The 27541-nt window shown below is 42.7% G+C and overlaps 1 protein-coding gene across 1 annotated transcript in view; it reads right to left on the bottom strand.

Moving 5' to 3' along the window:
• The window catches only part of ALDH12A1 (aldehyde dehydrogenase 12A1), a 75129-nt gene that overhangs the window by 7667 nt on the left and 39921 nt on the right, over positions 1-27541 (bottom strand). Inside the window, exons 5-11 of the mRNA XM_086492268.1 lie at positions 19072-19129; positions 18883-18996; positions 18662-18745; positions 18386-18490; positions 16596-16709; positions 15525-15656; positions 13945-14034 (exon numbers count right to left, since the gene is read on the bottom strand). Of these exons, the coding sequence (XP_086348394.1) occupies positions 13945-14034; positions 15525-15656; positions 16596-16709; positions 18386-18490; positions 18662-18745; positions 18883-18996; positions 19072-19129 (697 nt within the window). The remainder of the gene's footprint in view (positions 1-13944; positions 14035-15524; positions 15657-16595; positions 16710-18385; positions 18491-18661; positions 18746-18882; positions 18997-19071; positions 19130-27541) is intronic.

The raw sequence follows: 27541 nt of genomic DNA, 5'->3' as shown, positions 1-27541 counted from the left end.
TGTTATTGATGAAAGCACATCACATGGTAAGAGGATTTACTATACCTTTGTGGATTTTCACAAAGCATTTGATACGGTTCCCAGAGCTTGTTTGACGCAAAGACTACATGCGATGGGAGTACCCACAGAGTTTAACTCGGGGAGTCATGGCTTTGTACAGGACAGTCGTGGGGCAGGTTCATACTCCCTAGGGGTTATTTGAGCATATTCACTCCACTATTGGAGTGAAACAGGGATACCCACTCCCCTCATTGTTTGGTTTGTATGTAGTTGAGGTTTCAAATTACATTAAGAGGGGAGGCGACATAGGAGCACAACTAGAAGCGACACGGATTTCATTACTACTGTATGCAGATAATATTGTGTTAATCTCAGATTCGCCAGAGGGGATGCAATGACAATTGGATGCATTGCACACTTTTGCTAGTGTAGTGACTTGTCGGTGAACCTTGGCACGACCGAAGTTACGGTGTTCAACACCACAGCACAATGGGTAAGGCGATCTGCACCAACCTTCACATATGATCAACAGATGGTTGAGTATACTGACGCATAACTTACCTGGGAGTGGTCTTTAGTGGTCCAAAGTTGTCCTTGAGGAAAGCAACAGATACCAGACTGACGAGAGCATATGCAGCTTTGGGGAGCATGGAGAAGATGCGTTGGAAGATTCAGTTTCAAGAACCTCGAACAAGCTCTGGCTACTTGACACATTGGTTATTTCAGCTATACTTTAGTGAGGTGCAGATATGGGGACCATCATAGCCGAGCTAACAGTACTGATGGATGGAGATGTATGGAGAGGCCTCCGGTTTCTATGATTTCCCGCATGATTAGGGACAAGGCCTCTGCACCTCACGAGATTATTCATGCAGAGCTTGCTGCTCCCGCCGTCGGGGAGGTTAAGTGCGATCGGTGAGCCAGGTCAACATCGGGTTGCTTATTGTGGGGAAAGTGTTAAGAGAAAGATGCATAACACCAAGCAATGGGCTTATCAGACGCTTTGAAAGCTTTAAAATGACATCTGAAATACTTAAACTTGATAATACATAACCAATATGGACTTTAATTACAAAACTCGGTTGTAATGGCACTTGCAGTCTCTTGATAATGAAGAGAGAGAGAGAGAGAGAGAGAGAGAGAGAGAGAGAGAGAGAGAGACCTTTCTTTGTGGCTCTGTACTGCCTCTTCATTGGCTCTCTCTTGGCATGTCATCTTCACTGCAAACACCAAGGCTTGATGACTCTCGCCTTAAAACCCGCCAGCTCTCTATCTTCTGCAGGTCGGCCCTCTCCCCTTCTTAATGATTTAGCTCCTCTCCTCCTCCTCGTCTCCTACCAATGCTGTTAGGTGCCTCCTGGGAAGTTGAAACGCCTTTGAACCAACGAAGTTAACTCACTGCTCCTTCTGTCCTTGTCGTCTAGCATGTTCCGAGTCTTCCTTACACAAATAGTGATTTTCGTTTGGATGGACGTGTGTTCACCCTCCCCATCAAAGTAGACCTTACTCTTTAACCACCCCCCATAGTTCTTTCACATCTTTTCTAACACCTTGCACTTCTTCTAGCTTCAATAGGGAACAATCTCCTAGCTTTACTAGAGGAAAAGGAAGAAACACACCCATCTCCTTGACATGTAACCTTTTTACCATGCAGGTAATTTTTGGCCCTTGTGGAAGGAAGCATCTCTCGAAAGAGACTTCTAGGGCAAAGCTTATCTATATACACTGTTTGTACCATAATGAACTCTTGGCTTGGTTTTTACCCAAGTCTATCTTTTGTGAGTGTTTTGATATACTTTTTGGTAACCATAGGATGTTAGATAAGGCCTTAATTGGCTGAACATATCATCAGCCTATTAAAAGTTTAGTCTACAGCAATGACTTTTTACGCCACAGTACTGTCCCTGATTGTTCTTGTGAAAAGTTTGATGCTTTTTGTAAAGACTTTGGTGATTTAGGCAGGCATGTCTGCACTCGTGATCTTAAGGTGATTAATGATCCTATAGTCCAAAACATCATTGTTAAAGGACTAAACCACATTTCATACCTTTCCCTCTCATCTTTACTTAGTTGTTTGACTGAGTTAGTCAATACTCTCTAAATGGTTATCTACTGATAGCATTTGGATCACAGTCGACCTCAGCTTAAAATTTCAAAAACTAGCACAGAATTGGCTTATGGTTGGTCTTGATAAAGCCGCCAATTGCCCTACTCTTATTTGCAAAAACCTTACATGGAAAGATGCTCACTTACGACTAACTGAGGGTGACTTATCTCCTACTGAAGTTACCAATATTATTTCAAAACACTGTAGTGATCTCGGATATTCTCTAGAGACAATCAAATTACTTGTGGTATTTCCTACCTATAAATATCACAAATACAAGTTCCGGTGGATATATGATGCCTCGAACGGGATCTTTACTGATATTACTAAAGACATTACTTTATGCCTTGACCTTATATTAATCGAGTTTGAATGAGCCTGTGCGTCGAAACAAAAGATATGTTTGAATTTTCTCAAAATCCACTAGAATCCATTTTGGCTTGTTGAAAGCTCTAGACAGGTTACTCTCAACCTTCCCAGTTAGATCTTTCATCTTTTTTCTAATGACATTACTCAATGTTACGAAAACATTCCCCTTATGGGGATACCGAACTGAAAAACGTTTTGAAAAAAAATGACTAAGATTGCATTTAACCATGCTCGGCTAAGAGGACTTTCCCACATTTCTCTCACTAATAAACCTAGATGGATTAAAGAATCTAACTCATCACGTACTTGCCACTTTGACGAGAATAAGCTTAATGACGGCATTTCATGGCTTCTTGATTATTGTTTAGTACACTTTGGTAGCCATTGCTATAACCAAAGCTTTGGTGTTCCAATGGGCTTTTCTTGCTCACCCCTTATGTGCAACTTTTACCTAGCCTTTTTTGAATATAAATGGTTTCTTGAGACTATGAAGAATAATAATACCAATCACAAACTTTCTCTCTTTAATCATACCTATAGATACATGGATGATATCCTTAGCCTCAATAACAGAACCTTCTTTAACGAAATCAAGCTGATATACCCAGACTATCTTAAAATCGTGCCAACTTATGGAAATCCTTTCCATACGTCTTCGAGGTTTTTTTCCACCTCTATACAATTCCTTAACTTCTCGATTCTGCTACACAGTCCCTGTAATGGTAACTTTGGTCTCCGTTTCATTTGGAAGAGAGACAATCTTAAAATCTTTTCTATGGAATTTATCAAAAAGATGAGTAATCGACCACATAAAGCAGCACTAAACACGTGTATTAGTCTACTTTACATGATCTTATAATTCTTCCTCTAATTGCTTCTCGGCATGGGAAGACATCAATCATCTCATTCACAAATTCTTCCTCAATGGCTTCAAGAGAAACGACCTAATTAACGCTATCACTAAAGCTATTTCACTGAATAACTGCGAGGCGTAAGAATGAATTGTACTAATCTCATCTCTTTAAATAGGCCGTAGACCCATATGCACTGGGCCTATTGCCAACCCATTGTGTATGGTGTCTGTGTCACAAATTGGTGACGTGGTAGTGCAAGGGAGTAGCGGATACACACACAACACACACCCTTTCTATGGCTGCAGCTGAATGCGGATGTGGCAGCCTATGTACGGACAGACCCGCATTTGGCGGAAAAGATCCACGTGGTAGCATGTACGGACCCCCGCCATTTATGGAAATCTGGGACAGATTTTGGCTATACAATTTCTGGCTGATAAACCATACACAAGTTATGAAAAAAAATTTAAAAGAATTGCTTTCTTTTATGAAGTATATGAGAGTTCAAACTGCTTTATTTCTCAAGCTTTTGATTTTCAGCTTTTGGGACAGCTTTTAAAAAGAAGCTTTTCGGGCTCTGCTTTTGGCATCCATTGTACTCTTTATATAAGCAGGCAGGGCCTCATAACTCAGAGCATCTGGACGCAGAGTCTAAGTGTGAGCGCATGCCCGCACTCTTGTACTTTGAGCACAGATTAATACAAAAAGAAATACCGAAAGAGGCGCCAGTCTTTGGGGCCAATATCTCGAGGCATGGAACTCTACCGGGCCAGTGTCAAATAAATTGTGAACTGTGAACTGTGAACTGTTTTGAAGTGATTATTTGTTTTGTCGCGGTAGATTCTCGACTTGGAGTGTCCAAGTCTGTTACAGTGGTATCAGAGCACGGCCAATTTCTCTTCTACAGGAAATCCAATCCCTATTTTTTTTCCGTGGCACCTATGGCTTCAGGCAAAGATCAGTTGACTCCCTTTGCATCTGGAGATGCGGGAAGGGATCACAACGAAGATTCAGGCAAGGAGTACACCCCGCCTCGGCCTACTCCGGCGGAGCGTCGAGAGATGGAGCGTGAACGATTGATCTGCGACGCAACAAAGATGCTGCTCAATTTTGCGAAGGATCCAAAATTTGCAAAATATATGAGCAAGACCTCTTTCGATGAGGTGCACACGTAGTGACAGAAGACCACAAAACCACTCCCCAAACCCGCTCTCAAGAAACGTCCTACCCCCAGGAAGTATACAGAGAAAGAGTTACAAGAGGTGGTTGATGCACGAATTGCTCAGTTTTTTGACGCGCAAAACAAAGCTCAAAAGCACGACAAAAAGCAAAAGAAAGGCATTGACTTCCCGGGTTATTTGTGTCGTCAGTCTACTTTTGAAAAGGCAAGAAAGCAGAAGAAGCGTTTTCGATTTGAAGGAATACCCAGTTCTTCTTCTTCTTCTTCTTCTTCTTCTTCTTCTTCTTCTGTCAGTTCTTCTAGCTCATCTGATTCGAGCGAAGAAAACCAAAAAGGCAAAAAGCGAAGCAAAAAGCAACGCTTCGGAAAGGGTAAGAAAAAGGCAAAGAAGTCTAAATCTCGCCCCGTGATTGACAGTTCTACAGAGGACTCGTCTACAAATAGTTCAAACTCTGACGATGACAACTTTTATGCAAAGAAGAAGAATTTTTATATAGCCAACCAGTATGACTTTCTGGAAGACAAAAGCAAGAAAGTCCGAGAGTTTCAAGAAGGTGGACAGTCAATTAAATTTGACACGTTTTCTGGTTATAGAGATGCTTCGAAGGCTTTGTCTTTTGTACATCAGTTTGACATCGCTTTTGCAGGAGGGCGTTACTCAGAGCACTCGAACGTGGAAGAAAAGGCAAGATGAAAACAGGATTGGTTCCAGATTGCGTGGGTATCGATCCCAGCACGACGAATAAGAGTACAGAACTTTGCCAAGCTTGGGGCAAAGTGAAAGACCAAGATGCCCTGATCTTCTTCGATGGAGGAGCCAAGGCCAACTTCATTTCATCGGAATTGGCGGCGCGGCTCGAGATCACTCCCGATCGGATGGGACCACTTGCAGAGGTTGTTCTAGCGGCACTCGACAAGGACGTAGCCATTACACGTGTCATTGGCAAACTTCAGTTGCATTGTCAGGGGGATTTGGGGCATGAGCACTTTTACATAATGCCTTTGGAAGGTTGTAATGTCCTCTTGGGAATTCCCTGGTACCACTAGAACAACGTCGTGGTCGACTATGGGGCGAGAAAAGCGACATTGACCACACAGAAGGGCAAAACCATTGTACTTGATATTAAACTTAAGGGCGAGTCTGTCCCTATTGTATGGGCTTCGGCCATTTCAAAGTTAATGAAATCTAGTCTAAGTGTTTACTCGATCTTTATGAAAGAGTTGAGTAATGAAGATAGGACAAATATGTATGAACTTGATAAAGAACGCCAAGATTTTCTCCACTCTCATGCCGATTGCTTCTCAGAGGGCCTGCCAGGCGAGTTACCACCCGCTCGTCCTGAAGATCATACCATTGATATGATTCATGGAAGCACGACATCGAACCAGCCACCTTACCGTGTGAGCCGAGCCCACAATGAAGAGTGAAAGACCTCTTGGAAAAGGGTCTTGTCCAGCCTAGTACTTCACCGTATTTCTCTCCAGTGTTGTTGGTTTTGGAGAAAGACGGATCTTGGAGAATGTGCATCGATTATAAAGCTCTCAACAAAATCACCATCAAGAACAGATTTCCGATTCCTAGGATCAATGATATACTCGACAGATTACAGGGATTCTCGTGTTTTAGCGGGATTGATTTGAAGAGTGGTCATCAGATTCGAATCGTGCCGAGAGACGTCTACAAGACAGCCTTTCGGAATACTTTTGGGTTATTTGTGTTTTTGGTGATGCCTTTTGGCCTAACCAATGCTCATGTGACATTTAACCGGATGATGGACAGGACTTTTTGAGAGTACAAGCTATTTGTTAGCACTTTCTTGGACAATATCATTGTTTTCTCCAAGAATGAGGTAGAACATAGAGATCATCTGCTTCAGATCTTTCAGGCATTACGAGATCACAAGTTAGTGATTAATGTGAAGAAAAGTGAATTTTTCCTCCCAGAGATACACTTTTTGGGACACATTGTGTCAGCAGCAGGAGTGCAAATGGATCCGGCCAAGATAGAGACTATCCGTGATTGGTCCGATTTGATGAATGTCCATGAAGTTAGAAGCTTCTTGGGATTGTGTTCATACTATAGATGGTTCATTCGAAAGTTTGCAGAGGTTGCTTCCCCTTTGCATATCTTGACACAGAAAGGAGTCCCTTTCTCATGGGGACCCACAGAGGTGACTGCCTTTTAGACTTTGAAAGAGAAATTGACTACGGGACCAGTTTTGACTTTGCCGGACTTGCAGAAGTCATTTGAAGTATATTGTGATGCTTGTGGTCGTAGTCTGGGTGCAGTCTTAATGCAAGAAGGCCATGTCATTGCTTACGAGAGCCGATTGTTCTCAAGGCCCGAATTGACAGCACAGATTTATGAGAAAGAGCTTTTGGCGGTTATCCATGCTCTTACTCAGTGGCGGCGCTACCTACTCAGAGCGGATTTTACTGTCTTTACAGATCATCAGAGTTTACGCTATTTCTAATCACAGAAGCAGCTATCGGAAAAGCAGATGCGGTGGGCGAACATCTTGTCACAATTTCACTTCTAGATTGTCCATGTTCATGGACAGAAGAATTTGGTGGCAGATGCTTTGTCTCGGAAGCCGTTGGTTCTGGCTATTTCTGCGATACATCATAGGAGCTTCGAGGATATGGTCGATTAGTATGTTACGGATACAAATTTTGCAGACGCTTTCACACGGATAAAGGATGGAGAGACAGTAGCAAGATATTCCATTCGGGATGGCTACTTGATGAGGAAAACCATGTTGTGCGTTACACGACCGTTGAGGGAAAAGGTTACGACCAAATGCCACTGTCCACCCCTTACGGGTCACCGCGGCATTGCTACCACCATGAAAGGGGTAGAGAGATATTTCTTTTGGCCGAGACTCAAGAAGGATGTGGACGAGTTTGTGCGCAGTTGCTTGGTATGTCAGAAGTTCAAGTTTGACAGGCATAAAGCACAGGGATTGTTACAACCTTTTCTCATACCCACCTGCCCCTGGGAAAGTATTGCAATGGATTTCATTTTTTATCTCCCGAGAACACGGAGTGGTCACAATGGTAATTGGACTGTAATTGACAGATTTAGCAAGCAGGCTCATTTCATTCCAGTGAAGAAAACAGTCAAGCCGGATTTTCAGATTACAAGGTATGCCTGAGACGATTGTCTCCGACACGGACCCCATATTTACGAGTTTGTTTTGGAAGGCAATTTGGGAGAACATTAGCACGCAATTGCAGTTCACGTCATCTTTCCACCCGCAGACTGACGGGCAATCTAAGATTGCCAATTCAGTGGTTTTAGATTTATTGAAGTCCTATATCTCGGATCAGAAGACTCAATGGGAAAAGTATCTACCTTTGGTGGAATTTGCCTATAATAACACGATACACTCTTCGACGGGGGAGGCGCCATTTGAGATTATTGAAGGTGTTGCAAAGGTTCCACCCTTCCTAAGCACGAAAGATAAGACTTTTGAAGCGGATGAGTATACACGCGACTTAGACACGGCTTTTACCAAGGTCCGCGAGGCTTTGCAGAAATCTCAAGAACGACAGAAAAAGGCAGACGATCGCCATCGTCGCGATTTGAAATTGAAGGAGGATGATTGGGTCCTCTTACGTTTTGAGAAGGCACGCCTGAGAAAGAAGAAGGGAAAGAAGAGGCTTTTTTCAAAGCTTAGTATGCGATACTACGGACCTTTCCAGATCTCCGAAAAGATCAATAATGTCTCCTTTCGATTGAAACTGCCCAACTCTTTGTGAGTCTCTTGAAACCTTTTAAAGGTGATGTGCTTGAAGATGGGGAGCCCGATGAGGAACCTGAAGTGGAGGAAAACGAGGAGATCCTATTCCTAATAGATTTTGGCACATAAGGACAGAAAGATTAAGGGTAAAGTACGAGGGCGGTTCTTGGTTAAATTCAAGAACCATCCTGCATTGGATGCGAAGTGGATGGAGGAGGAGGACCTAGCAGATACTCCTCAGATTGTGAAACTTTACCTTGAAGCTTCTGGTTTAGCATAGTTGTCACGTGACACATCCAACCCTATGTGTCCGTGGACAAGCTACAGCATGACAAGGTTCAGTTCGGTCAAGTCAGTCTAGAATAGGAAATAATCTGGCACTTTTGTGAGTCTGTTCACAAACCGTGCCTGTCCAGACACTTAATGTAGATGCATATCCTCTAGTTGCACACAGCATGATCATCAGATTTTTATCAGAACCCATCAGGAGCATTTTTACAATGCATAGACCTATTTTCCCTATTTTTGACATTTTTCACTTATTATTTTTAAGTGACTTTTGTTGGAAACTAGGTAGGGCAATTTGACTAAGTGAATATGTAAGCAAACCTAGCGCTAGCACTTTCTGGCAGAAGAGGCAACAGGAGCTCCGGTTCAACAGGTACCTTCTCAGCAGGACCCCGCAAGACCAACCTAGCGTTTTTGCCCAACAGCAGAGCCTAGCGTTTTCATTCCCAGATCAGCCTTGGCGTTTTTGCATTGCAGAGCAGCCCCAGCAACAAGACACAGCACATCAGCACTAGCGATAGGAAATTCCCCAGCGACAGCAGATCGGCCCTAGCGTTAGGAGTTTCCACCGCAAGGACAGATTTCAGCCCCTAGCGTTTTTTGTTTGCAGATCAACCTCAGCGTTTTTGCAGATCTTCGCGACGGAATCAGCCCTAGACTCAGCGTTTTTTGTTTGCAGATCAACCTCAGCGTTTTTGCAGATCTTCGCAACGGAATCAGCCCTAGACTCAGCGTTTTCAGTTTTCAGCAGTCAGTTTCCGCAGTAGAGTCCCCCAAACCTCGTAGATCTCACCTTCCCGCAGCAAATCCTCGCCGCACGGTCAGATCCCGCGAAGTTTGCAGATTCAGCCCGGAAAACGCACATTTCATCATCTGTGTTTTCAGCGCGTCGTCGTATCGTCGTCACCGACATAGAGTCAGAATTCAGCAAATAAAGATTTGCAGATTCCAGCCCTTAGCATTTTCAGATTTCAGTCCGTCTCGTCGTCGTCCTCATTGTCGTCGACATCGTCGGCAAGTCCAGAGCATTGTAGAGATTTGTGCAATCATAAGTAGACCACTCTCGCCATAGAGAGTGGGGCCTTTGGAGGAGGGTTTTGACAACATTCTGGTGTCGTATTCTTCTCTCTCTATCTCTCAGTCTCAGCACCTTCATTCACAGTGTTTATCCACTTTGTTTGTGATCACTTGCACTCTCTCATTAAAGAACGGAAGGCTCTCCCTTCCGTAAGTAAAAGGAACCTTGAGCACAGTTCGGAGCACTCATCTTGAGCAAAGTTCAACATTCACTTCTGCTGCACCTTACAATAGTCTATTCCAAATGGAACCCAGAATTCAGCTCGGCCGAAGATCTGGTGCATTGGGTTTGCACAAGAGAGGAGTTACTCCGCTCCTTTGTCAACAAAATGCCTTGATTTTTGAATACTAGAGTCACTGATATCTCTTTGAGCTTCATGGATACTGAGAGCTGTCAGTATTCTGTTGTATGACTTTACGAAATGGAATTCCAGAAAATATGAAACTAATTTGTTATTGACTTGTTTTTAAGTGCAGGACTGATAGACGAAATGACTGCAGCATTTTGGTCTAAATGATCTTGAATAGACATGGTTGCAATAGGGGTTAGTCAATCGGGCATCTATGAGGTCCTGAGTGGATCTAGATGCGATTGCTAACTGCATTGCCGATAAATCATGGTCTAAGATCCGAATGAATGTTGAATGTGATTTGTCATGCGATGTCCTGTGATGTCAAGTGATGTGACTGTCGATTGCTACATGTGCTAGATATGTGTTCCTAGTGCGTGAGTACTAACAGTCAGTGCCTGCTAAGATAGTTTATGGCTTCTGTCTGTTTTGCAGGCGTAATCGAGGGCGATTACAATGCTTTCAAGAGGGGGGTATGTCACAAATTGGTGACGTGGCAGTGTAGGGGAGCAACTAATACACACGCAGCACACACCCTTTCTCTGGCTGCAGCTGAATGTTGACGTGGCAGCCTATGTACGAACAAGCCCGCATTTGGCGAAAAAGATGCCACGTGGCAGCATGTACGGACCCCCCCTATTTACGGAAAGTTGGGCCAGATTTTGGCTACGCAATTTCTGGTTGAAAAAGCATACACAAGTTGGGAAAAGCTTTTTAAAAGAGTTGCTTTATTTTATGAAGCATATGAGAGTTCAAACTGCTTTATTTCTCAAGCTTTTAATTTTCAGCTTTTGGGACAGCTTTTAAAAAGAAGCTTTTGGGGCTCTGCTTTTGGCATCCCTTGTACTCTTTAAATAAGCAAGCAAGGCCTCATAACTCAGAGCATTTGGATGCAGAGTCTGATCGTGACCGCATGCCCGCACTCTTGTACTTTGAACACAGATTAATACAAAAGGAAATAACGAAAGGGGCGCCAGTCTATGGGGCCAATATCTCTAGGCACGGAACTCCACCGGGCCAGTGGCAAATCAATTGTGAACTGTGAACTGTTTTGAAGTGATTATTTGTGCTGTCGCGATAGATTCTCGACTTGGAGTATCCAAGTCTGTTACAGTCTGGGATAGGGCAGGTACATACACAGGTATTTGAAACCGTATTTCTATCGGCTATAATTGGTTAAACCCAATGCCCTCACACTCTCTCCCACAAAAACACTATCTCTGACAGCTTACGGTTTCCCTCTACCGAGTTCATGCTATAGCTACTGATATAAACACACTCACACTCACAAGTCACAACAACTTTGATCTGAATCATGCTTCTATACACATCTATGACTTTAACAATTGCTACTTTGAATCTTGAGCAGATTTTCGGTCTTAATAAACCCTATATTCTAAACCCTATTAACCACTTCACAATTTAAAGGGATTAAACCCCCCAGGATGGCTAGTATACTTCTCCTGGTTGCTTCTCATAAATTGCTTATCTCCTATGGCCCTCGTGGGAGGATACCCTTAATGGATGTGTGGCAAACCATGCACTTTGTCTTGATCACTGTACGTGGTACTTAAATGCTTTATGACTTCACCTCCTTCTTACGAGGGCCATTCACGCCCCTGCAGCCCCCCCTCTCTCTCTACCCCTGCCGCATAACCCCCTGTCTATCACACGTAGGCGACCCTGCTCAGTTGTGCAAACTCCTACCCTATCCTTCTCTCTCTCTCTCATTCTTTAGCTTCTATTGTACAACCTATGGTGGTTGCATTGGGTAAAGTTTTGCTTGGAAGCTCGCACCTGCTGAATGTCCAGATCGTGATGAGAGATTCACCGCCCTGTGCAAATCAAGAGGCCTCAACCTTGTGGTTCTGCTATAAAAAGAGGTGAGGGTTGCTTTGGCCTCTCACTTAGCCTTGTTTGCGTTAGTGTGTGTATGTGAAAGAGAGGAGAGAGTGCATTCCCGCTTACTGAGCAGTTATGGAGTTAATGGAGCAGTCATCACAAGTCGGTGCTTACCTATCTGGTTCTAGTTTGCAGCTTTTACTTGGTTTTGTTGGCATGCTACTGCACTTTGCATATGCTTTAATGGGTTTTTTTTTTTACTGTCGGCATACTGTCAATATTGGTCCTTGCTGGTTATTTAAACAATGCCTTACCTAAGGTCTTTTCACTTATATAACTACACTCTGCTCTCACGCTGAAAGGTTTTTTAATACATGTTTAGGCTGACACTTACTGGTTTATGTATCCTACTTGCATGAGAAGTGTGGCGATGCTTGTCCTAGCTTTCGGTTTATCACACCCTGCACTAAGTCTCCTGGTTTTTTATGTCACAAACCTCGAAATTGGTTTCAGCCCACTACCAAGCACGTCCGTATAATTTTTTCAAAAAAGTGGGGGGACATCCTACTAGTTATGCCGCTGCTAATTGATTTGCTTAATAGTTCTTTCTTCTGAAAGTAAGAAGGCATAAATTATGACTATGTGTATATCCCTTCAAAAAAATGTGGTAAATGGTGTACCTGGAGATTGATTGAGCAAACTTAAGCTCCTTCTTCAGGCATGTTTAATACTTAGGATTGTTTGTTCAAAATATATAACGAGTTGGATTAATTGAGCAAACTAATGCTCCATCCCTAAGCAGGTTTTTTCTGACATAGTTAGGTTTATACCCGTGTTCAATTAAATATAGCAATGGCATCGCTAATCTCTTTTTTATCGGCGCAATGATTTCTTTGACATAAACAATGCTAATCTAACATAGGTTGTCTAAATGATCTTAGGCTATCTAGGAACGGCTATACTTATCTCAATCCTATATTTCGACACGTTGGATAGAGTAGCATGTGTCATAAAAATTTCTCTAAAAGGTTCACAAGGGTGGACTCTGCAATAAGATTTATGGCACCATTGATTCAAGTATGCAAAGATTAATTGGGATATGTAAACATGATACATAAACAAAAACCTTTGGGAAAATATGGGTTTCAAAAACACTTGGATCAGAAGGGGTAGTGGCCTTCTGATCAGAATCTTAACTATATAAATAGATATTGAAATTCTTAAAAACTGAGGTAGATAATAACCTTATCTATAACCTACAAAAACTAACTTGAATCTTAAAGGAGTGATGACCTTTTTTATTACAAGTTAAAAATGAACTTAAAAAGGAACAAAAAAAAGACAACAAAACCTATAACAAACAGATTTACTTTGGACAGTTGGTTTTAAGTAAAAAAAGGTTGTAAGATGGACATGGATAACAATTGATAAAAGTCTATTGACACTTGTAAAACGTATTCAAGGTTAACATATATGTTGTCTTGTTTGCATGGATGTAGGTGAGGACTCTTATCTTTCTTGGTAGCGTGTTTGATTTAGTTCAATCGCTCTAAACCAAAGAGTGTCAGTCAGTTTCGCGAAAGGGCGATCCTTTTTGGGACATTTACTTTATCTTTCTTGGAATTTTTTTTGGCTTAGCTGTTGTGCGTCACTAATGTACCCGACTTTCGTGACCAATCAATGCAGATTACGTTATGTATAAAAACACTAGAATGAGACCTCATTCTCATATCTATGTGCAAAAATAATTCAAAGACTTAGTTGTTTCTGTGCTACTCCTTGTCCCTTGTCTAAAGTGTGTATATGTATTAATTTAAAACAGCAAAACACACACACACACACGCGCTCGCGTGCACGCACACACCTTGAGAAGGTGATAACAGAATATCTTGAGAGGGTAGAGATGGCATGCAAGTTTTCAACTAGAAACAGTCAAAGAACCGCTCAACTGTTTGCAAAGATCTTTCGGTAGCGCTGATGTAATTTTTCTGAGAGACGCCACAAAGAAGAAAAAAGGGTCCTGTTGAGTTTGATATTACACGCGTGCCCACACACACACAAAATAAACATTACATATAAAAATACTCTGATTTTACATTCTTTTACACTGAAAATAGTAACATAAGATACTTGCCTTGTGCATAAAAAGAATAGACTGTGCGGAACATTTTTGCCCACTACAAGCATAAGCATCTTGATCACACACCCAAGCAACGTAATCTTCCTGTCATCACAAATTTCCAAAAGAAGATCAAATCAATTTGAATAATGTTATACTTTTGATAGTGTCAAATGACAAAACTTGCAGTAACTACTCGTTGAACACATACTCCAATTACAAGACGTTCTGTGATGATGACATCTACATAACATTGCTAACACATACTGTAGTTGACAGACCTCTATTTGGTCAGGAATAGATTGGGAGTTATATTGTTACTTATTTGATGTGTGAGATCCATCACTTAGTATATAATCCAGAACTGAGAATTGGATGGTTTTACTCACACCTTTACTCCGTGTATGCCCTGTGTATGGCTCATTTTCCTTCTATAGCCTACACAACCCATTGTTTATAAATTTGTATCTATGTGATAACCATTCAGCCAATCAAGAGTGGTATGGGATGTCCTCTTTCATGTGTGCCACCTGTGCAAGTCTGCAAGAAAAGTGCGCGAGTGCAGGAACAGTATTGGGATGGGTAACCTCCTAGGAAGCTGCTGCCCCCCCGCCATATTAAGTGGGATCAAAGCCAAAGGTTGTTGCATAAACCTTATAAACCCAAGGTTGGAGTGTAAACTAAAAACGTCATGTTGGTGGCTACTTTATCTCCACCCTAGTTAGGGGAGGCTCTCTATGTAGCACCAAGTTATGAAAAATCCTTGGCTGTGAAGTAAACTGGTTGGAGTGTAAACTAATACCTCATGTTGGTGGCTACTTTACCCTTGGTTGTGAGTAAACGTAAAACCCAAGGTTAATAAGCAAACCAAAAGCTCATAGTAAAATAATGATGAAAAAAGTCCTGAGTGTGGCTTAAGGGGGCGGTTGTTGGGGTAGGCCCAACTTGTGACCTATACCTGGTGCCTGCTACAAGGCTTGCATAAATTGGATATACCAGAGGTCACTAACATCTCAAATTTTAGGGGTCTAGATGGCTAGACCAAGTTGTGGAAACCTAGCAATTAAGCATGCAAGTGATGGACTCCAAGCACTATCCTCTATATAAGGTATTTATGTACTCTACAATATAGCTTACAATAGCTTCCTCCTGCTCCAATGAATTTGCAGCAGACCCTTTGGACGAGGAAGAGGCAAGCTTTTCCTCCTATACTTGCTGTAAAGGAAGTGCCCTTCATTATGCAAGAAAATCCTCTATTTGTCAATACCATAGAGCCACATGGCCTTTCCTTGTATCTGTACCGGATCCTCCATTGATAATTCTCTAGTGTTAGGAATTTTGAAATCAAAACAGGAAAATTTTCTTGAAAGTGTTTGTCTGCATTCTTTGTTCCATACCTTCTCAGAATTCAAATGCTCATTTCTGTAACTCCATAATCTTTGCTGTTTTGAATTTTTTTAACCCTTTTGTAAATAAGTAGCCATTTTCTTGTAGAATTAAGAAAACCCATCTTTCCAATTAACATTGATTGGCTCCATAAGTCCTACATAAGCAAGACTTCTATAGACGTGCAAAACATTTCATTACATTCTCACCTCTTGCACATCCGGCCCAAGAATCTTCCAGTCAAACCCGGCATCCTCCAGCTTTACTCTGCCCTTCAAATCTTCTGCAAGTTTCTCAGCTACTCGGGAACTTCCAGTAAACAGAGTAAGCTGGGGCTTAGCCTGCCAATCATTTACAAAACCATCAAAACCTAACAGTGAAAAGCTAGTAGTTCATACAGCCAGAAAAATTTAGCAAGATAAAGGGATAAACATGTTACTGATAAATTATGATTTAGCAAGACAATAAAGATTTTCTTAACTAACTCGTTTGGGAGAACTTTTGGGCGGGCAATGAGCTATGTTTACAGTTAATTTAGAAAGTGAGGAAAATTAACTTACACCACTAGCTTCGTAAAGTCCAAAAAGTACATATGTTGATACACAAGAAGAAAGAAACAAAGATCATCATGATGTCTATGACAGACTGGCATATAAGCTCCATCAAAAGGTCTTTGTTGGCGATATTCAAGTTCATTGTAGGGAACGTCAGCGTTCATGTATGGATTTTATTCACATAAAAGCTCAAGCTTTAACTGCATGGTTGGTATCACGCATCTGAGAGCTTTCTGATATGCTCTTCCATTATAAACCACAAACAGCTTACAACATGCACAAACTCAACTTGCTTCAGATCCCGTTATTTCCTTTACACATTCCAATGTGGTTGGAATTTATAAATTCAACCTTAAACACCTTAAAGTCCTCCTTGACTGGCTGAGTTTTACCTCAAAAAACTTTCTGTAGACTAGAATACAAATGAAAACAAAGATGACTAGAATATACAATGATGAGAATATTCTTGTGCGCCCATATTTATCCACATGCTCTAAGTAAGACAGATTCTTTGTAGGGGTCAACACATCCTGTATTTCAATCTAAAACCTACTAAGAAAAACACACCTTGTGAACACGTATAAACATAGGATGAATTTTCAGGGCAGCAGATAAATGGATAAACCCTCCAAAAAAATTGAAAGGATTGCACCAATCATTCACACAACAATACAAGAATACAAATTAATATTGGACACCTCAAGATAAAAGCAGGCATGCCCTTACCTCTAATAAAAATTGGTGCATTGTCGGACCATCACAATTTATAAAATCAGCATCGGCTTTGGGCATTCCACATGCATGAAGAAGCCTAAACATTTGTTCCATTACTGCACTCACCTGCATTGACACAGAATGTACCTCACGCTGAATTTTATGAAGAGCCCCCAAATTTTTAATGAACATCTGCTTTGTGTATAAAGTGTACATTTACATTATTCCAACCAAAGTTCCAAAGAAAAGGGTGAAAAGGACCTCTTTCAGCTTAGACAAGCAAAATGCTCTTGCCATAAACAAACAAGCCTCCAAGATGTCACAGTCTACAACAAAATACAAGTCTGGAGTGTCTCTTTACTTCCAGTATGTCCTCTCTAGGAAACCGTAAAAACTACAAGAATTATTCCAAAAAAGAATCAGAGATTGCAGCGCTGTTTCCTCCTTGATATGTACGAGCACAAAGAGCACGCACTCAAGTCCCAGAGATCATACACTCCCGAGTCTCCATGCCCAACAGAAAAACAAGACTCTTTTTTCTTTTCAGTAAGAAGGAGAAGTCCTAATCTCTCCCCTCATAAGAAGCTCTCTTGCATCCAAAACATACACCCTCCATGCGTAACACCAAAAAAGGACCTGATCCTCCTCACAGCACATGCTAATATATGTCAGTGTTGGTATCAATGTCCATTCAATCAATGCATCCTTGCATCTGCACTTCATCGATGGTTGCTCTTTATGTGAACTCCATGACATTTCAAGCAAAAATAAAATAACACGAGGCAACATGCATATGTCATTTTAATCAATAACCAGTAAATGATCTTATCTGCATGGTTTATCTAAAAAATATGGTTGAATAATGTTTTTCTTCCAAACTAGTATTACATGACAATCCACTATCTGAAAAGTTCTAAATACTTTAAGGTGTTACCTATGCAATTATACCAAGGAAATAAGTTGGAATTAAATCTGTCCCAAAATATTGTTTCCAAAACTGATACTTTCTCCCAATACTTGAAAATGAAACACCATAAACATGCATATGAAGTAGTTACAAAAAAATTATTTTACTATTGATAAACTGACATCTTAACAAGTTCTAACATTCAACAACGTGAACGGATCATTCGGAGAAGAAATATCATGACAAGAGAGCAAGTGAAAACATAGCCTGGACTTTTTTAAGGTTTCAGCTCCACAAATATCCATATCCTAATATGAATCACATGTATGCACTCTTCACCTGTACACATGTTTTTGAGCCTGGAATGACACCCACACCTTCCTGGTCATTGACATCTTAAGCCATAACTAATGATTGAAGTCTACAAGCAGAGAAGCAAAAGACCATGTTTTGAAAAGCTTGTAGAAGTCTTCTAGCAGACAACCCTAACAAAATTTCTTTTGTCCTCTCGCTGACTCAAGGGTTACACACAAGCAAGGCTAAAAACACATATACGAACTATGGGAGAACATTTTTCTTTCTGGTCACTTGTGAAGGAACAAGACAGGGATAGTTACACAAGATATGGGGAGCACCAAACTAGTGACTGGCGACCATTTAGCATAATGCATGTGACAAAACATGACAAACTGCATGTACTTATCTCGAGCTGTCTAAAACAATAAGGATAACAAATGGCTGGAAAATGAAGACACACAAAAACTTGAAAGAAATTGAGTGAAGCTCAGCTAGCAATAAATTTAAAAAGTGTCACACTTAATATAAGAAAACCAATCCATCATGAAGTATACTGAATGTTCACAATATGAAGAAAATGAGAACAAATAGTGATCACCTTAGTGTCAACTTTGAGCACAGGTTTATTACCCATGTAGAGAGCACCAAGCAGTTGTAAAACTGGAATCTCGAGAGGAAAATTGAACGGTGTGACGATTGCAACCTGAAAAAGTATAATTTGTCAAAAGACCGTTGGTGGTTTGCAAGTCACATTTTGACAAAATTTGACCGCATTAGCGCTTCATTAAAACTCAAGCATCTACTTTTGCTAATTATTCAATAAATTAACATCCATCAAAGCGATACCATGAATCAGCAGCTACACAGCACTTACAGGACCATAAGGCCACCGATACCCTTGACTCTGCTGCCCCAAGTGGTTCCCAGGCACAGCAAAAGACTTACAAAGAAAACGGACCTAGCAATAAATCAATCACTTCATGAGGGTTAAGAGCAGCAAGAATAAACCTTCAAAATAATAAGCAAAGATCATACCAAAAGTCAGATGCAGTGGTAAAAAATTTGGCAAAGCAACTGAAAAACAAGACCTCCTACCTGATCCCCAGAAAAATTTTCCAAGAACTTCTGGGTGACAATAACTTCTCCCATTGCCTGAGATAAACTCTTTGGAGAGACCCGTTGAATTAACCTTGCAAAAAAGTTCTCGACCTAAAAAATTTGCAGACACCTTATGATGTGACCAAGATAGCTGATAATGGTTTTTGATAACAGAATCATATTTACCACTGGCTGCTTCAACATATTTGCTGCTTTAGCAGATACATCACCATATAGAAGATATCTGGATCAGTAAAACCAAAAAATCAACACTTTTCCTTTAACTCAACATAGTGAAACCAATTTTTTGCTGTGTCAATAACACTTCCATTGCTGCATAAACTCATAGTCAAATATTAATTTAAGAGCATAGGGCAAGTACTTGGCATCCGCAGGACCTGGGTCATAAGCTGACTATCTTGAACACATGGCATCATTTGTTAAGCAGAAGCCTTGCTTCCAAGTTACAAATGCAGAGGGGCTAGCAGGCCCTTGAGACTCTTTAAACGGCTATGGATGTCACAATTGTGTGATGGCATGCCCAACTTAAAGAGTTTGGCGGAGGGGACAACTGAGAGGTTAGGGCTTAGAACCCTAACTCTACCCAACTGACAGAGCCCGGCTGAGGGGCGTAAGCCCAATATAATGAAACCAGGACCCAAATCGAGTAGAAACTAATGACGTGGCAGATCTTACAGATTGGTTCACAAATCGTGGAGATGATGACGTGGTACTGTACGAACGTCCGTGTTTTACGAAACTACTCAGAGGGCGCAAGATTTTAGCAGTTGGAGTAGCAATTGATCATGCTATCGTGTCTTTCACCCTGACCTTTCAGTTCAGCACAGCTCCATTAGGAGAGGTCCCCACACACATTCGGTATACCTTCATGAGGGAGACGGATTCTGTGTATATGGATGAGATATACAGGCAGCTATGCACCCAAGAGCCGGGACGGCCACTAGATGAACTCACTCAGATATTGACAGAGACGCTCCATGATGCAGCATCAGAGGCATACCCCCACAGCCAGCCCACACGGAGACGATCTGGGAACATGCCCCAGAACAGTTGGTATGATGAGGAGTGCAGAGAGACGAGGATCAAATTACAGAGGGAAGTGCTCGCGGGTATCACCACACATAGACAGTCACGGATTATCTTTCGCCGCCTAGTGCGACGAAATAAAAGGGCCTATCTATCTCAGCTAGAGCAGGATCTATATCAGCTATTTATAAGCCAAGACTCAGGCGAAGCATGGAGGCTATTCCACGAGCATTCACCACCGCCCGCGGTCACCTCCACTAAGACATGGGGGGAATATGCCACATCTCTCTACACATCATCAGGGAAACCACCTCTACCGGACCCACTAGAGACATGCCCAAAGACATGCTCTTTCTTTACTACCGAGAGGGTAAGGAAAGCCATTGACAGGATGAAGACAAGCGGAGCGCATGATCATGACGGTCTGGTAGCAGAGCACTTCATACAGACCAGGGATATGCTTGCAGAGCTCCTGGCTATGATGTTTAATCGAGCCATGTATGAAGGCTTTCCGGAGACCTGGAGTATGTCTACGATTGTACCTATTTTCAAGTCAGGAGATCCCATGATTCCCGCGAATTATAGCACCATCATGGTTGGCCACACATTAGCTAGGTTGTATGCATCCGTTCTTGAGCAGGAGCTGAGTAGATATGCAGAGCGAGAGGGAATAAGAGCACCAGGGCAAGCAGGTTTCAGAAGAGGTTTCTCCACTCTTGACCAGATTCTGACACTCAGAGCTATTATTGAAGAGGGTAGACATCATGGCAAGAGAATCTATCGTAGCTTTGTGGATTTCCGCAAATCTTTTGACACAGTGCCGAGAGCCAGACTTATACACAGACTACAAGACATGGGTGTGCCTACAGAGCGGATATGGGGTATTCTGCTCTATACAGGACAGTGATGGGGCGGGTACGCACCACTGAGGGAATGTCTGACATGGTCCACTCCACTATTGGAGTAAAGTAGGGATGCCCACTATCCCCGACTCTTTTTGGGATGTATGTGGATGAGTTTTCAGACTATGTAGAGCGGCAGGGGGACAGGGGGGCTCAACTAGCAGGGACATGGATTCCACTGTTACTATATGCTGATGATATTGTGCTGATTTCAGACTCCCCGGAGGGGATGCAGCGTCATTTGGATGCTCTGCATACATTTGCTCCTGACAGTGGATTGTCGGTCAATCTGGGGAAAACCAAGGTTATGGTGTTCAACACCACACCACAGTGGGTCAGGAGGTCGGCACCCACATTTATGTATGGCCAGGAGACTGAGTACACAGATGCATATACCTATCTTGGGGTAGTATTCGGTGGACCGGTGTTTTCACTAAGGAGAGCATCAGAGACTAGACTGACGAGAGCATATGCAGCTTTGGGAGGACTGGAGAGGATGTGTTCGCAAGTTCAGTTTCAGGAACCGCGAACAAAGCTTTGGCTCTTTGACACTCTAGTGACTCCAGCTATGCTCTATGGAGTTCAGGTATGGAAACCTCAATAGACCACCATGGGAGATCTAGAAACACAGATGGATGGAGATGTATGGAGAGGCCTCTAGTCTCTATAATCGCTCGGATGATTCGGGCTAAGGCCTCAGTACCACATGAGATTATCCGAGCCGAGCTAGCCGCCCCCCCCCCCCCCCCCCCCCTCCTCCTCGTGGTGGAGGCACTGACGAGATCAGTTTCCTTTATGCACCGTCTATGGGATCTCCCCAGAGACAGATACGCTCGGCTTGCCCTGGAGTCATCTCGACAACTAGTTCTACAAGGCGATACAGCATGTTGGTATGGACAGATGGCATCATGGTTCCAGTCGCATGGTCTCAACATGGATAGATTACCTCCGTTTCAATACTCCTTGGATGCACCCTCCTTGTCTCTCACACGGACAGAGATCACCAAGCTCATACGTCAGGATCTAATTCAGCTAAATGCCAGGAGCACATCGATACATCCGACACAAGAGTTGCGCACGAAGATGGCCTTCTACAGAGAGCATCTTCTCCAACTCACGGAGGACGGCTTTGTGACTAGGCCAGCTTACATGGATACACACTTATCTCATGGGATAAGATGCGCTATTGGACAGATACGCACATCCTCACATCAGCTCCAGATCGAGACTGGCCGATTTCGAGGGGTGCTGGCAAGAGCCAGGATATGTCACCTATGTAACTTAGAGCCAGAGACAAAGCTGCACTACACCTGCCACTGCCAGGCATACTATGAGATACGCGGACGCTTCCACTGCCTGTTCAGAGAAGGGTTCCGACCTTTTTCTAGAGTCATGAGATACAAGGATCAGAAGTGTCTTGGATTGTTCCTGCTAGAGCTGCGCAAACTTAGGGAGAGCTTGCTGAGGACATCAGGGGCAAGACAATCTCAGAGACGAATCACAGAGTTCTTTACACCAGACAGAGGAGAGCAAACGGAGCAGTCATTACAGCAGATCTCAATTCCTACTCATACTAGAGGTACACTGCTTGACAGAGCCACTGAACTTGGCAGATCCAGACGTCCACGACCTCGCGGGGTCTCCCACTACCAACAAAGGTTGCAACAGAAGATACAAATCACTCTAGCTCGACATGCAAGACGCCCAACCAAAACTCTGACCGTAGACGAGGTCGATGAGATCCGACAATGACCGATGAGAGATTTCATCTGAACCCACAAACCCCCCTCCCCCTTATTTCCTTTCTCCTTAGTGTTTTAGTGTTAGTCCTTTGTAACTTGGTAACTTTGTAACTCTGTAATTTCCGTACTCAGACATGGTATCAGATTCAAACTTTTTGGCCTCATAGGTCATTTTGGCCTTTTGTAGACGTTAATATAACATTTCATTTCATCACTCTCTCTCTCTCTCTCTCTCTCTCTCTCTCTCTCTCTCTCTCTCTCCCCCCCCCCCCCCCCCCCCCCTTAAGTTCGGTTCAATTATTTGCAATTTTCTCAACTTGTGTTGTAGATTTTCGGCTTGGGGTGTCCAAGTCTATTACAGTGGTATCAGAGCTTAGACAACTCTTCTTCTCCGAAGAATCCGGTCTCTTTTCGCGCACACATGGCTTCTTGCAGTGAATCCAATGCAGAGGAAATTGTTCCACTGACTATCCGACTTCGTACGATGAAGTCAACCCCAACCCTAATGGGGGATCAGAAAATACCAACAACAATTACAACCGGGACAGACCTTCCTCCGAGGAATCTGGGGAGGTCTTCCCATGCGGAGATCTCAGCACGATGGAGTATTGGCCTCAACTACAAGTTGAGACTTGTGCCAACAGAATGATCAAGTACTTCAAAGACCCGAAGTACACAAAGTGTGAGGATTCTAGGTACTAATCCTTTATTAAGTACTTAAACTCATGATTAAGACTTAAGAAACTGAACTGAACTCAAAGAAAGACTAAGAAGACTCTGTGTTTGATTGATTGAATGTGTGATACAAGGGCTCCTTATATAGGAGACGAAGAGACATAAATGAAAAGACACGTCTCATGGTGAAGAGACGCAACTTAAGACGTAAAGACACGTCCTTTCGGCGAAGAGCTGCAACCATTGGGCGAGAGTCGCACCCGTAGAGCGAAGGGGTGTGACCAATCGTCGAAGAAGTGTGGCTTTTGGCGAAGAGGCACGTCTCTTGGGTGAAGGGGTGTGACCGTCCAAGCACAGGGGTCCTCCTTGGCATGGCACTTCGCGTATTTGCAACTCGGAGTAGATGTATTGTTGTTAACATAGTCACAATAGTGACATTCCCTCCCATTTAAAATGAGAGCCCGTGTCAAAGAAATGACTTCTGATGTTGATAGAACTCTGGAAAAGCATTGAATCTTTGAAAATCTTCAATCGTTGTGTTATCAAAAACCTTTGTCTTGAACCTTTGCTTCTTGTGAGACTTTTTTGCTTTGACTGCTAATCCCATGTCATTGCATTATTCAAAGACTTTTTACAGGAATCTGGCATAATCAGGTTAACTGCAATAAGAGGTTGATCTTCAAAATTCTTCATGCGATGTAAGATTTCTGGTTCAAAATATTCCAGTAACTGCGAAATATTTGGGGAAGAGGAAATCTTCTCAAGGTACTCTTCAGATGGGGTAACTTCATCTTTATGAATCACTGGAGAGGATTTGGATTGAGACTGTAATCATCTTCCAATAATGAATCCCAAAATTCTTCATAATCATCTTCAGGAACTGTCACTTCATGACGTACAATTGGCATATCATCATCCAGTAAAGAATCAAAGAAAGCATAGTCATCTTCAGACTCAGAATCTGCAACTATCTCCTTATCTTTGTCTTCAGCAATTGATTCACGAAGTTAATGAATTCAAAAATTCATCAATCTGCATCAGAAATCATATTCTCTTCATAATCCACTGTATCATGCTGTTTGACTAGTACACGTGAGGCTTGAATCACTCTTTCCTCATGAGAAAGCCCGTGTAAAGTCAATTCACGTCCATCTTTGAACAAATTGATAGTATGTCCTCGAAAGCTAATTGCTAGATCATATTGGAATAACCAATGCTGACCAAGAATCATGTTGTAATAAGATAAAGGCATGACTTCAAAATCCAATTGATCTGCATAAGTTTGAATCTTGAACTGCAACTGTCGAACTATCATATCACAAGCCCAAATTGATCCATCTGCTAATTCCACATCATATAAATGAGATGTCTTCTGAGTTGGTAAGCCAAGCTGTTGCACTATCTGAGTGCTGATGAAATTATTAGAACATGCGTTGTCCACCAAAACATTGATGGAACGACCATTGATAGTTCCAAGAAGGCTCAAAACTTGCTTTGAGAGAGGCTCCAAAACTGAAGAATTGCACTGAGCATGCTTCATAAGAATAGTCGTATCCTCTGAAACACGAATCGTATTGACCACAGATTTTCCTTTATTCTTAGCAGAATCTGGTTGTTCAACATTTGATGATGTTTCCGCGTTGGAATTTCTTTTCGAATTAGACGGATTTGGTTTCTTTGGACATTGATACCATCTATGGTCACCACCACAAATTGTACATAATCCTTCCTTCTTTGAAGTCGAAGATCCATTTGACGAAGAGCTTTGCTAAGTATTGGAATGCCGATCTTGAGAAAAATCACATCCTTTACCACAATCAAGTGGAGGAACATGTGAAGAAGATCTGCTTTCAGATTGTCAATCTTGAGAATAGAACCTTGAAGTTGAACAAGGTTGCATTGCTTGCTATCTGAACTGAGACTGATGTTGTTGACTTTGGCTATAGCTGTCTCTGCGATCGCGCTATGAAAAGCGACCGCTGTTTGAAGATCTGTCACAAGGGAGAAAATTCCGTGTAGGGCGCCGATTGTCGCCAAGACGCTCCACATAGGCAATTGCAGCATCCAAGGTGGTAGGGTTGTATTTGTGCACATCGTCCTTCAGGTTGGGTTTGAGTCCGTTGATAAAGCTGTGAAGTTTATCAGAGGGACTAAGGGTCTCTATCTGCAGAGTTAGTCTTTGGAACTTTGTGATGTACGCGGCCAAGGAACCTGTCTGGCTCAAGCGGCGAAGAGAGGACCGGGCATGAAATCCGCATTGGCAGGTTCGAACGCCTTGTGAATAGCACGCCGGAATTTATCCCAAGAAGGTGTGTGTTTACCATAAGCAACCCGTCATTGCCACCAAAGAAATGCTGTGTCCGCAGAGAACTAGCAAGTGCAACTTTTTTACTCTCGACCAAATATGTGTTCGAAAGTAAACCTCCATTTTGAATAGCCATTGGTCCAGCACGCGCTTGTCGCGGCGACCAGTGTATGGTTCCGGCAATTTAACATCAAGCGTCTTATTCTTCTGTGCAGCATTAAAAATTTTATAAAGTAATTGAAGTTCGCGATTGTCTACCTCTTCAATTGGGTCTGGTTCGTTTGGTTCGTCCACTAAAGCTTCGGAAGAAGGTGTTGAAAATGCTGCATTAGTAGTCCGAGAAACAACAGGTTGTAGCAGGCTACAGTGTCACTTTCACAAGACGGTTAGTACACTTTGGACTTTACAGTTGGTCTTTGGCTGGTCGGTTCACATTGGACGGACTCGCTGGGCAGTGACACATGGCAGGGATACGGTGGTCTAGTGGACATCATGGCCAGGTCACCACCACCACTCAGTGGAGATAGACATAGATGCTGTCATTTATGAGCTATTGGTGGCTCTTTATGGTTGTATATATGAGCAGTAGCGGTTTGGTCATCAAGATCTTTACGTAGTCGTCTAAAGTGAGTATATACACAAAGCACGTCTTCACCATTCCTGCACATCTGAGCCTCCACACCCCATTGTACCTGAGAGTCCTGGGCTTGAGCTGAGTGTGTTGCCACCCAGAGTCTGTATCAGTTCTTTGAGATAGTCGAGTCATTTGGTGTGGTCTACTGTTACTGTTGTGTCTCTGTGAGCTCAATTGTTGTCTATTGTTTCCTGTTTTCAGTCTGTTTTGAGTGAGATTGTCATGCACATTGCACTGAGGAGCACCCACTCTAGAGAGCACGACACACTATCTGCGCTACAGGTGCTCTCATTTTGGCGACCACGATGGGATCTCAACTGAAATCTCACTCTGTGAGGTACCAATCTTGAAGCTAGTGGGGTCTATCTAGCTTCGTCTACCTTGCCTTACATTGTTCTCCTCTTGCACTATTCTCCTCTCGCCTAGTCCAACTGGTCTAGTCCTCTCTCGCCCTAGTCATCTCTCATCTTGGTCCAACCAGTCCTCGTCCCTTGTCTAGTCCTCCTCGACCCTGGTCTAGTCCTCCTCAACCCTGGTCTAGTCCTCCTCGTCCCTAGTCCAGCCTGGTCTAGTCACTTGCCTTGCCTGGTCTAGTAGAGTCTAGACCAGTCTTCAGCCAGTTCAAGGTTTTCTTGCCCAAAGCTTGGATGGATTGGTGGTCGCTACATGACACATACAAGGCAGTCAGTCGAGCGTCAAAGCGCACTACTGAGTCCTCTAAAGTACTACAACAAAAGACGACCCTTGGTACCTGTTAGAAGTCCATCAACCTCATCACCCATACCAACAAACAGGACATCCCCCATTCCTCCATCCGGTTCCACATCTTCCAGATCACCTTCTCCAGTAAAGCTCTCTCCTATTCTGCTTACAGCAGGCTATTGAGCAGCAGGCTATTGAGCAACAGGCTCCAAAGCAAGGGGCCATGGAGGCTTTGGCAAGTGTTTTGGCCAAGGTAAACATCAAGTTCCCTACCTTCAAAGGACTCTCTTCACAAGATGCTGACGACCATGCAAGGAAGTTTGTATCTCTCTGTAGGGGTCGTGGTCTTAATAGAGAGGATGCTTATTTGGTACTCTTTCCATCTACCTTGGATGGCTTAGCAGACAAATGGTACAGCCAGTTTGCAGAGAACCATTTTGCAACTTGGGCAGCCTTAAGACAACAGTTCTGTGCAGCATTCCAGCCAGGTGACTATCAGAAGAAGGTTTTGGATGAGTTGGCCAACATGGTGCTCCAACCAGAGAAGACTTTTGCAGAACTTATGACGAAAACCAAGTCTCTGGTTGCCAAGCTTCCCCAGCAACCCGATGAATTTATGGTTAAAAAGTGGGTAGAGAAGGCGCTTCCC

This window comes from Adiantum capillus-veneris, chromosome 20 (genome assembly GCF_014529385.1).
Source record: "Adiantum capillus-veneris isolate H3 chromosome 20, ASM1452938v2, whole genome shotgun sequence".
NCBI classification, from domain to species: domain Eukaryota; kingdom Viridiplantae; phylum Streptophyta; class Polypodiopsida; order Polypodiales; family Pteridaceae; genus Adiantum; species Adiantum capillus-veneris.
This window is presented reverse-complemented; position numbering and strand designations above follow the sequence as displayed.